Genomic DNA, 12,009 nt, shown 5'->3' with positions numbered 1-12,009 from the left:
TCCTACATCTTACAAAGAATTACCAATCTCTGCCTACCCCCAGAGACAATTCTCAAAACTCCAGTTGGGTCTGAAGCAAGGACAGCCTTTATGCTCTCAATATAAGGGGGTAAATTTTGGTAACTTTTTTTGTATTCTGGGAAATAAAATCTCCTGTAACACTGAAGAGCTTGCAGTTTAATTTTGCTGCCACTCAGGGGTTGTGATGTCATCTTTGAGACTGTGTATTTCAGACAAATAGTGCCTTGCAGAGCACTAATCTTGAGATATAGACATTTAAATCAAAGGTTGCACCCTTAAATAGTGATAAATTAAATTTGAACCACTTACTATAAAAATCTCCCTTAATTTGACCTGCCCTAATTTGTCAAACTGAAAGAGTAACTCTGTATTTAGTGTAACAAAATCATCCCTGGCTACACAGAAGGGCCTGGAGAAGGGTGAAGGAAGGACACTGACACTGAACTGCTGCCTTTGACTCCACAATTTGCTCCCGTCCTTGATCAGTTTGTGACCTCTGACACTGAAATGTAAAACTGCAATTTGAAAGAAGTTCCAATTTCCTCCTAGCTGTCACCCCTTGACAGTGTCTCTTGGGAAGAGGAAGCCAGAATAAATGCAAAATGCACATGGAATTGCTTCCCTGTCAATCAAGGAAAGCTGTAAAGTGGTGTTTCAGGAGAGAGGCTGCCGTCCTGCCTGCAGAGAGTGACAGAACAGCTGCCTGGCTCTGGTCACAAAGGCCAAAGGGCACTGAACTCCTGGGCAAGGGACAATTCCTCCCCCTCCTTTGCAACAGGCTCCCAGTTGCTCCCACAGAGCATTTCCAGTTAGCTGTGGTACAACTGGCCTGGGCACCTCTCCTGGCAGCACCTGCTCTGCTTTTCCATCTGCTGCAGTGTCCCTTGAGAGGCAGGTGACACTCCTTGACTTTGGTGGGATTTTTGTTCTTAATGCCAACCCCGAGCCAGCCTGGGGGCTGCAGCTGGGGCTGAGCTGGCAGCTTTGCTGGCCAGCCAGCAGCTGCCAAGGCAAGGGAAAACAAGGCCAAGCCCAAAGCCATCTCCTCTAGTGCTGCCCTCTGTGAGCCCAGACAAACGCCAAGGTGTCCCAGGTCCCAGATGACTCCAGCTGTGCATGCACAGTGTGAAAAAAAGAGAGAGGAGCTTGCTGGCGATGCTGTGCGGGCAGCATCAAAGAGGACCGAGAGCTTTGCCACTGCCAACAACCTCCCTGAGCCCCACGCCATCCTCTTTACTGGCCAAACCCAGCCTCGGGGAGCTGGAGGGTGGGAGGCAGCAGTGCTGCAGCAGAGAAAGGCCATCTCACCCATCAGGTACTTCCACTCGGTGCTGAGGTCGGCCTGGTTGGCCAGGCAGCCCTTGACGACGTTCAGGCAGTAGTTGTTGCACGGCTTCACGCTGGCCATGCCCCGGCAGTGCGGGCAGTACATCAGCTTCATGATGGCACGGGTGCACTCCTGGCTGAGGGACACCTGGGGGGACAGGGCAGAGTCAGCACAGACTGCTCAGCGGGTGGGGTGAGCTCCCCCCTTCCCTGGGCTGAAGGAGCTTGCTGTGGTCTGAGAGGCAGCACAGCCCCTGGGTACGTGGACCAGGAAAAGGCACTTCCCCTCTCCCTGTCCCTCTTTCCCCCACTCTCCCTCCCGGTTGGAGGGAGGCACCTGGGGGCAGCTGTCAGCTCCTCAGGCTGTGTTTGAACCCAGGCTTCTGGGAAAACCTGTGAGCACCATCCCCATTCCAGCCACGAGGACATCTCAGGCTCTGCACCAGCGGTAACCTGGACCTGGCATGGTGCATGTGAGCCCCTGGAGGTTCTGCCATCAGTGCCACCACCTTCTGCGAGGGTCTGCTGCCACTGTCCTGCAGACACAGCTGTCCCACACAAGCCGCACCTCCAGGCTCCCGGGGGGGATGCACAGTGAGGCCCTGGACGCAGAACCTTCCCAGCTGGCATCTCTGGAAAGGAGAATAGCCCTGGGGGAAGACTTGCACAATTCCAAAATGATGGGCAATTGAGAGCACTTGGCACAGGGAAGTGATTGCTGTCTGTGAGCACTTCAGGAAGCACAGGCAGACCTGGGCCAAGCCACGCTGTGCCAGCAGCTCACAGGCCCTGCATGTGCAGCTGGCTCTTTGCAGGACCCTGGAGGTGGCTTTGCCACCTTTAATTAAACCACCCAGAGAGCAGGGCCACAGCCTCAGCAGTGTCCCCCCAGCCCACCAGCCATGGGCCAGTGGCCCCCAGCTGCCTGGGCAAGGGCTGGCAGTGCCCTGAGGGGTGAGCAGCAGCCTGGCAGGCTCTGCAGGAGTGCTGGCAGAGCTCCACCTTCCCCTGTCTTGTTCTTTCTCTTTTGTGGTCACTTTCCGTCTTTGCAATTTCCTTGTAAATCTTTAAAAATAATTAAAAAAAGAGAAAGTGAATGTCTGTATGAAGTCTGTCTTGGTTCCAGATAATTGACACTCATGAGGAACTCAGAGGGGAGAAAAGTGAGAGAAGGGCAAATCTTGAAAGGGAAAATCTCTGGGCCTCCAGCTGCAATGCTGCAATGCTGAGAACTCTCTTTACTATTTGTGAAAAGTACTTTGAATGTGGCCTTCTGGGGGACTCCAGAAGGATTCACTTCTGAGGTACCCTTGGGAGAGTGAACATGCCGAGGCCAGCACCAGAGGTTGTATCAGAGAAAATCCCTAAGCTTCCCCCTACTGAAACTGCCTGTGTGGTGGCACCTTGCTTCCAGTAAAGCTTGGAAAACAGATACTGGATGGTGCTGAGCCTTCACTGGGCAGGAATGCTCTAAAATAACCTTGTGAGAATCTTCTCCGGGATGAGGACAAACATTTCTAAGTTGCAGAGAGAGAACCCCAACAGAGCCTGCTTCCCTGGCCTGGCAGCCCAGCGGGGACTGAGGACAAGGCTGTGGCCGGAGAGGCTGGGCCTGGCAGGGACCCCACACCCGCAGCCCCCCGCAGCCTCCCCCGGCGCCGGGCCGTGTCCCGGGCGGGCCGTGTCCCGGGCCGTGTCCCGGCCGGGCCGTGTCCGGGCCGTGTCCCGGGCCGTGTCCGGGCCGTGTCCCGGCCGTGTCCCGGGCCGTGTCCGGGCCGTGTCCCGGGCCGTGTCCGGGCCGTGTCCGGGCCGTGTCCGGGCCGGGCCGTGTCCCGAGCCGTGTCCCGGGCCGTGTCCGGGCCGTGTCCCGGGCCGTGTCCCGGGCCGTGTCCAGCCGTGTCCCGAGCCGTGTCCCGGCCGTGTCCCGAGCCGTGTCCCGGCCGTGTCCTGAGCCGTGTCCGGCCGTGTCTGGGCCGTGTCCGGCCGTGTCCGGGCCGTGTCCGGGCCGTGTCCGGGCCGTGTCCCGGGCCGTGTCCGGGCCGTGTCCCGGGCCGTGTCCGGGCCGTGTCCGGCCGTGTCCCGGGCCGTGTCCAGCCGTGTCCCGGGCCGTGTCCGGGCCGTGTCCGGGCCGTGTCCGGCCGTGTCCGGGCCGTGTCCGGGCCGTGTCCGGCCGTGTCCGGGCCGTGTCCGGCCGTGTCCCGGGCCGTGTCCGGGCCGTGTCCGGCCGTGTCCCGGGCCGTGTCCGGGCCGTGTCCGGCCGTGTCCGGGCCGTGTCCGGCCGTGTCCCGGGCCGGGCCGTGTCCCGGGCCGTGTCCGGGCCGTGTCCGGGCCGTGTCCGGCCGTGTCCGGGCCGTGTCCGGGCCGTGTCCGGGCCGTGTCCCGGGCCGTGTCCGGGCCGTGTCCCGGGCCGTGTCCGGGCCGTGTCCGGCCGTGTCCGGCCGTGTCCCGGGCCGGGCCGTGTCCGGCCGTGTCCCGGCCGTGTCCGGGCCGTGTCCCGGGCCGTGTCCCGGGCCGTGTCCCGGCCGGGCCGTGTCCGGGCCGTGTCCGGCCGTGTCCCGGGCCGGGCCGTGTCCGGCCGTGTCCCGGCCGTGTCCGGGCCGTGTCCGGGCCGTGTCCGGCCGTGTCCGGGCCGTGTCCGGCCGTGTCCCGGCCGGGCCCCGCCGGCAGCGCTGCCATGCGGCTGTGCCGCCAGGAGATGGAGGCTCTGTCCTGCACACGCACACGCTGCGCGCTTCGCCGCCGGGCAGCGCGACCTCCGCTGCTCAGCCCGCCAGCAAAGCGCAGGGACACGCCAACAAAGGAGGAGCTCATTTTTCACCTCAGGGCTTGAATACCCATGGCTGAATCGTGCCTGAAACACACCACGTAAGAGCACGGTGCACGCTAGCACAGGCTGTAGCTCAGACCTTCTGAAACCAGAGCACCCACACAAAAAACAGGGATGCAGATGGGAAAGGAGCTGTGACCTCCCCTTCCCCGGGCAGAGCGATCACCAGCAGGACACGGTGACACTCACAACCCGTCTTGTAGGCTGCACAGGCCATCGGCTCCTGAACACAACCTGGCCCCTGTGCTGTCCTGGCACAGCCCATCCCTGCTCATCCTGCGGTGCCCATGGGGCACTGTCACCTCCCACTGCACAAACTGGGGTCTGGGACACAGCTCACTCCTGAAACCTGGGGCTTCCCACAGCCCGAGGGAACCAGAGCATCATCTGCCTTTCCCACACACATCCCTGGCTGCTCTGTGCAGACCTTGGGAGTGGAGAGAGATGAAATGCCCTGGAAAACAGGAGCACAGCTTTGCCTGCAGGAAGCACCCCTGAGGTGGTGTGGGCCAGCCCCCCAGACAGAGAGGACAGCCACCAGCAAGGACACAAAGCTACTGACACCCTGCCAGAGCCCATGGCAGGCGCTGAAAGAGGCAAGAGACAGATTTTGGTTTAGATAAGTATCTCCAAGGCCCCATGCTGCAGAGAGCTGCCTTCTGTCCTCCTCCCCATGCCACTGTCACCAGCCACACTGCCCCAGCCACACCTCCCGTGTCCGTGCCCCTGCAGCTCCTCTGGGATGCTGCCGCCTGCCTTGGGGCAGTGGGTGCAGGCAACAACAGCACCTGAGCTCAGTTTCAACTCCCGAGAGTGTGGGGGGAAAAAAAAGTACTTCTGCACCTCAGTTTCTGGGTGCCAGAGGGTGCACTGGCAGTCTGTCACTCTCACAGGGTGGCTCTGTCTCCTGGAGGACACTGCAGGAGGGGAAGCCTGGCCCTGCTCCCTGCCCCACAGGCTCTCTGAAGATGAGCAGGTGACAATCCATCACCAGGCATTGCTCTGTTCAATCTGGCAGGTGTCAAGTGCCCAGCCCAATCTCTTGGCACAAAGGATAAGCGTTAATTATTGCAGGTGCAAGACACCAGGCTCCAGTCCCTGTCCCCAGAGAATGATTCCAGCCTGTCCTGTTGGCAGCAGCAGTCCTTTGGCACAAGCTGCAGAGGTGAACTGAGGAAAAGAAGGGTAAGAGAGCAAGAAGAGGAACCACACTGAATATTTTCTCTGTGTTTTGCTTGGCCAGAGCTCAGTTTCTCACTGTTCCACCCAGCCCATGGACTACTGCTCCACACAGGGCAGCAGAGTGAGGGCTTGGGGCTACCAGAACCTCTCCCAGCCCTGATCCTGCACCATCTCCTTGGAGCACTTGCAGCATATTAAGGAACATAGTCCTTCTAACATCTTGGGGTGCTCATGGATAGTTTGCTGTTGTTAGCTTCCAGGTTCTTCTGGTTTTCTTCACCAATGCTGTATCCACACAGGGGTATCCCAGCCCCAGTTTGGAGAGGCTGAGCTTCCCTCCCAGGATATGGATCCAACAACACAAGCAGGGGATCACTGCAGCTGTGCTGCCCCTCTTGGGCACAGCCAGCTCCAGCAGTGGCACTGGGGAGAGCTGTGGGGACACACCCTCCCTCCCTCTGGAAGGCAGCTCCTTCCACAGGAACTCACTCAGTGGGGATGAAGTCGTTTCTCCAGGCTGGCAAAGGCAAGACCAACCTCCACCTGCACACTGAGACAGCTTCACCTCCCAGAGCTTCTGCTTTCACCCCTCAGCCTTCACAGGAGCCTGAAGCACTGAGTTCCCCCTGCCCAACAGGCAGTGGGTGTCAGCTAAGACCTGCAGGGAGTCCCTCGGCTTCCCAGCACAGACCTGCAACAACTGATGCATCCATGAGCAACATCCACTCACCACGGGTGGCCCGAGGGCAGGAGCATCAGAAGTCCTGAGGATGGAGTGAAACCTGACCACACTGCTCCAGCTTTCACTGATCTGGCACAGCGTGAAGGTGGCACATGACATAAACTGATTTCTCTAAGTGCCATCAATGTGGCCCAGCCTGTGGCTGGTTCTCCTTTAAGGAGACTTTAGTGGCACCTATAGTCTTTTCTTAGCTCAGTGACCTAGAAACTGCATTAAGATGTCAAGAGAACATGCACAATACAGTGGAGAAGCCATTTCCCAAGAATCTGAAGAAAAGATCATTATTATTGAGAGATATGGCTTGGAGCCAGGGCACTCATTCAGTTGTCAGAGGTATAAATAAAAATGCAAAATAAAGCTAAGCTCAGCTTAAAAATACATTGATTGTACGTCACTGCTCAGCTAAAATCCACATACTCTATTCTGATCACAGTGACATCCACAGGTACAGTCCTTTGAAGTGTAAGCCCAGTGATGAAGTGATAAGGAAAAAATGTTATCTTCTAAGATACACCAAAAATAGGGGACAAATCTTACTGAGCAATACATAATTTTAATTAAAAGTACTTTACAGCTGGGGATACAGTAGTAGCAATGAGGTAATGCAAGGGGAACAGGTGGCTCCTCATAAAAAGCCCAGTTCCACCACCACAAGCACTGCCATTTGAAGGAGGCTGTCAGCAGGCCCAGTTCTGTGCTTTTCCATGGCCACTTTCCAAAGCCTCATGTGCCCATGTTTTGTTGGTGGAGCCACCCAACCAGATGTGAATTGCTGGAGGCAAAGACTTTTGCAGGCTCTCCTGCCTCCTGCCCTGGTGCTGGAGCTCATCACAGGTTCTGTGAGCTGGGATTTGCTGTGTGACTTCCTGGCACGGTGTTTGCTCAGCAACCAGCACAGAACAGGCACGTGGGGAGATAATTTGACAGAAAATTGAGAACACATAATTCTCTATTCAGAGTGGCATTGGTTTCCTTAATTTTTCCTCCTCCTGAGCAACGTTTAAATCAATTACAGTGAAATTAATGACTTTCACAAGCCATTTGCTGAGAGGATGGGCTGGGGGATTAGGCACTAACAGGGTTCCTTGCCACCCCCTAGACAATTTAGAAAACCTTCAGTGTGAAAGGTTTTTAACAAAAAGAAAAAAAAAAAAGGCTCCTGCCATGTTTATTAGCATGCTTTCCAAGCAGAGAATCACAGAAACACAGGAGGCTTGAGTATAACAGAAGTCACCAGCTCTCTCCCTCTGCACTTCAGGAGGGCGAAGTTACCCTTCCCATCTTTCCTCTGTGCCTGTGAAGAACAAATCAAACTTGTGATTTGTACGTTCAGCCCAAGTTATCCATGTTTGCATGCCTGCAGATGCTCTGAGGTAACAAGAGCACATCTTCTAGATCCATGGAACACTCCTCCCTCAGCCCCAGCATGGCCTATTCTGAAGCTCCTACCCAGGTTAGGTGCTGATTTTCCAAACAGCACTCTCTGATCTGCAGAATTCTTTTTGCAGTGTAAGCTTTGGTGCAAAAGAAGGGTGCAATTGCTCCTGACCCCAGACCTTGCTGAACCTGCAACATTGGGAGGGATTTTACTCTTCTGAACTGGGACCTTGTTTGAGAGGTCTCACTAAAGAACAGAGAGGGGCAAAGAGGCATTTTCTGTCATTACCCTAATGCCTAGTGCTTCAAAAATACTCAAAGCCTCCAAAAACACCCTGAGCTGTATCAGGGCACGAAAGGACCATAGTAGTGATGATCTGACTTGCACACAGCTAAAAGCTGCTATACTCTCCTCACTCCAAAAAACATTTCTTTATATAGGTAAATTATTTCCTGAAAAGGTGTCTGGAAGGACCAGAGTGTGGGATGAAGAGGGGAAGGCCTCAGGGAACTGCAGCTGAAGAGGCATTAGTGCTGGGACCAGCACTGTCACACCTGCAGTTACAGCAATGATCCTTCCTTCCCATCCCAGCTTCCTGAGAGCTGGAGAAAAGTGGAGCTTTAGGAAGCCACAGGTACCTGGACAATCCTTCCACCAGTGGCAGCAGCAAGCTCCTACCAGAGCAGCACAGTGTGTTTGGGCTGTGCTTGGGCACAGAGCCTGGCTCCAGATGCCTTCCAGGCAAGGGACTGACCCCAGGGCCAGTGGCAGGGCTCCTCTGTGCCAACAGGAGATGGCCAGCTCCTCTGGCACCCAGAGCCTGCAGCCAAGCTGCAGATGCTGCTTTTGAAGTGCTGGCTTCAAACAAAGGAAAGAAAGGAAAAAAAAAAAAAAAAAAAAAAAAAAAAAAAAAAAAAAAAAAAAGAAGAAGAAAAGAATTATCTAACCCCAAATCCTTTCTCCTTTTGAAGCCTGGCTTAAAAGCAAATGAGAACCTGCAGCCTAGTTGCAATGTGACTGGACTCCTCGGCCTTCAGGGGCCTTTAAGCACATCTGAAAGGCATTTAACACCAATAAAGTAAGTTGAGCTCTTGCTGGTATTTTTCCTATCCCCCTTTTCCCCTTGCACACTCCCCGCAGGCTGCTGTGAGCCATCTGTGCCTTTCTTCCCAGGGGAAGCAGGCTAGGTAGAGTGGAGAGATTTGGGGACGGAGAGTGAGACCAGCCTGGTGAAAACTCCAGGCTGCTGGAAGTGCTGCCACACCCCCACGCCCCCAGACTGGCAGAGGGACAAGGGCAGGGCAGCTGACGGAGGCTGAGCTGGTCCTTAACACTGCTGCTGGAAGTGATGCTCTGTGGGCTCTAGTCCCCCTAAAATCTTGCTCGAGGCAGTGTGAGGGTGGCCTGCAGGGAGCTCTCTGTGCTGTGGTGTTGGTGTTTCCCACACTGACCACGTCCCTGCCCTGTGGCTGCTCTCCCATTCCCTTCCTGGCTCTCATCTCCCAGGAGCAGTGCAGACCCAAGGTGGGCACTGGCACCTGTGGTTTTGGTCTGATGTGGGGCTGGTTGGGGTGAAACAAAATACCTCCAGATGTGTCAGATATCTGTCAAAATGTGCCTGCACCGACTCTCAGGTCTGTTTTCCCAGGTAGAAGGCCTTGATGTTTGAATGGCCATTCTAACCTCCAGAAGCACCAGTCAAAACCAGCGACATCAGGCAATTCAGGATTCCAAGGTAGGGAAGCTCTGGAGCCTGCAGGAGGCAGGAGCACCCAGAGCTGGAGACTTCCCCAGGGCTGGGGCTGAAGCAGCCCCATGGGCTGAGCCATTGCTGGCAACCTCACTCATGGGAATTGTAAAGGCAGGAGAGGGAAGTTCTGCCAGTTTGTGAAAAACCCTTTCTGGGGCATTGTCTAAGGGAAAGCAGGTCAGCTCTTCAAGCCACAGACCAGGCTGTGTGTGCTGGGAAATGCAGGCAGGTATCCAAAGCCACTCCAATTACCCCAAATCCCTCGGCTGGAATCCTACAGTCGGGATAAAGTTGTCAGTGTGAAGAACAGCAGCTCCAAAAACAAGTCAAGCACAGGAGCTGATCCTGCTGGGCCAGCAGTGAGGAGTGCTCCTGAGCTTCCAGTGGGATGCCCAAGAGCCCAGGAATGGGCTCAGAAAGCCAGCCTTGCTCTCTTTTAGAACAAACCAGCACTCAGAGGAGAGGTTTGTGTTTCACAGGGGAACTGGCCAGCTCTGTGATCAGAGCTATCTGCCATGTGGCCATTTCACATTGGGAAACATTTCACTTTTACAGTCTCCCCAGGGAAGAACCCTCTAATATTATGCTCAAAACCCAGAAGGGCTGCAAAGTTCTTTGCACCTCCACGTGTGTACTGGAAATGTGACTGACTGGGCAGTCAGTGCCCAGTTTCTGTGGTGACAGGAGTGGGAGCTGCAGGTGTGCCCAGCCCTTGGCTGGTGCAGGGGAGCTGCTGTGGGGAGCACACCCTGCTCCCTCCACCACATGGTCAGCAGCTGCCTTGTGCATGTTTATGCCAGCCCTGATGTAATTAGCACCTTGACGTGTGTTAAATGAACCAAGCTTTCTCATTTTTCAGAGTGAAACTCAGAAAGAAACAGCTGCAGGGCTGACAGAAATATGATTCTTTCAAAGTCTAACGAATTGTATAATCACTTCAGTCGTTATTTTGCATCTTCCCCCCATAAATGCACAGCCACGAGTCCTTGGAGCACGGTGAGGTTTAGGCCTCACCATGCCCATCATTCAAGATCCATCAAGTTCCCAAACCTGTCAGGGATGAGAGGCAAACAGGGCACAGGCATGGCGTGCTGGGGTTGCTGTGCTGGGTCTGGTGGCACGGGCAGGACACAGAAAATGCCAGCACAGTTCAGAGCCCCTGCTGCTGTCACCGTTCTGTGTTCAGGGCTGTGCTGCAGGAGGGATGTGGAGGATGGAGGCTGCTGCCAATTCATGCCCTTCATGCTCCAGCACACCAGAGCTGCTGCTGGGCCTGAGGCCAGACACACTGCCTGGGTCCAGCCCTGCCAGCCCAGCAGCCAAATGGCCATTCTGCAGACTCAGGAAAAAAAGAATTAAATATGAAGGCAAGGGTAATTGAGGAAAACTGGCGCAGCAAAACATGGAGGAGCATTGCTCCCATCTCCCTCCAGGCAGTGTGAGGGCACTTGGAGAGGGCAGTGACAATGGCTCCAGAGGCAGCACCCACAGCTAATTGGGAGGATCTATGTCTTTAGATTCCTGTCTAGTACTTAACTGCCGTCAGATATTAAAATGAGAGAGATTCATGTAGACAGACAGACTGTTGTCATGTCCTCTCCCTCCAGAGGAAAATACTGCAAGTCAACACCTGCCTGTTCCACACACTCCCTGCTCTGTTCATTTAACACAGGTATTTCCAGCTGGTACAATTTTCAATCCTTTGAAAACTAGATTCAATTGACTTTTAACCACCAGGTAAATATGGGAGACATATATCTACTTTCCTGCATTATTTCTATTCTATTCAGAACACCTATGGGTTTTTATCCCTGAAGGGTTGTGATTGAAACATAATAAGGGATAGAAATACTGAAAAGTAATATGTGAAATACATAAGGATGTATTCAAGACTGCATGCTTCTCATGCAGCTTGATTTGAATCTATCCAAACAAATTCCAGTGTTATTACAAAACTCTCACCCAGCTTTACATGCAGCAGTGCTGGAAAGGAGCAGTGATGTGTGGGGGGCTGCTGTACCAAGGTGTTTAAAGCAACAAGGCAGCTGGTGGCAGGGCGATGATCCAGGGAGCACAGCCAGCTCAGGGAAAGGGATATTAAGCTCCTGGCTTTGTAGGGGGAATTGGGCCGACTGGAACTCAGACCTAAAATGGTTTCAGCCATGCAATCTCACATACAAACTGCCAGGGACAGTTCACCAAGTAAGAAAGCATGAGGCACTTCAGCAGAGGTGACACTTCCCTTGGGAAGGAAGGGCAGGTCCCAGCACCCTTCCAGGTCACCCAGTGGTGGGCAGGTCTGGGCAGCTGTGCCAGAGGCTACAAGGGCAAAGGCAGCCAGCACAGGAGCTGCTGCAGGACCAGGCCCTGAAGGTTATTTCAGCCTGGAGCCTCAGGTGGTTCACAGGAAGGGGTGTCTGCAGCACTGCAGGTTCCCACCCTGGGCCTGCAGTCCTCCCTGCCCTCCTCCTGAGCACAGGCAGTCCTGCAAAGGATCCCTGGGGCTTTTTGCACCCTGTGACTTGCTGCTGAGTCTGCAGCACCACAAACCTCCAGCACAGGCACTGACTAGCTCATTTTTGGAAAGCCTCACCTGTGGTTTGCAATGACAGGAAGGAAAACCAAGGAAAAGCCCAGGCTGCCCCAGCAGCTGCAGTTGGTACCTGGCTGTGTGAGCTGCACCCCTGCACCCTCCCTCCTCCCCTGCTGCTGCTGACACCAGCACCTGTGGCACCTGCTGCTCCCCGCTGCCGCTCTGCAGGACACAAACCCACACATCTCTG

General features: G+C 55.0%; 1 protein-coding gene across 1 annotated transcript in view; it reads right to left on the bottom strand.

The window, feature by feature from the left end:
• Positions 1–12,009, bottom strand: part of GPC1 (glypican 1) — a 200,180-nt gene that overhangs the window by 10,716 nt on the left and 177,455 nt on the right. Inside the window, exon 4 of the mRNA XM_021555775.2 lies at positions 1,330–1,495. Coding sequence (XP_021411450.2) covers positions 1,330–1,495 — 166 coding nt within the window. The remainder of the gene's footprint in view (positions 1–1,329; positions 1,496–12,009) is intronic.

This window comes from Lonchura striata, chromosome 10 (assembly GCF_046129695.1).
Source record: "Lonchura striata isolate bLonStr1 chromosome 10, bLonStr1.mat, whole genome shotgun sequence".
NCBI classification, from domain to species: Eukaryota; Metazoa; Chordata; class Aves; order Passeriformes; family Estrildidae; genus Lonchura; species Lonchura striata.
This window is presented reverse-complemented; position numbering and strand designations above follow the sequence as displayed.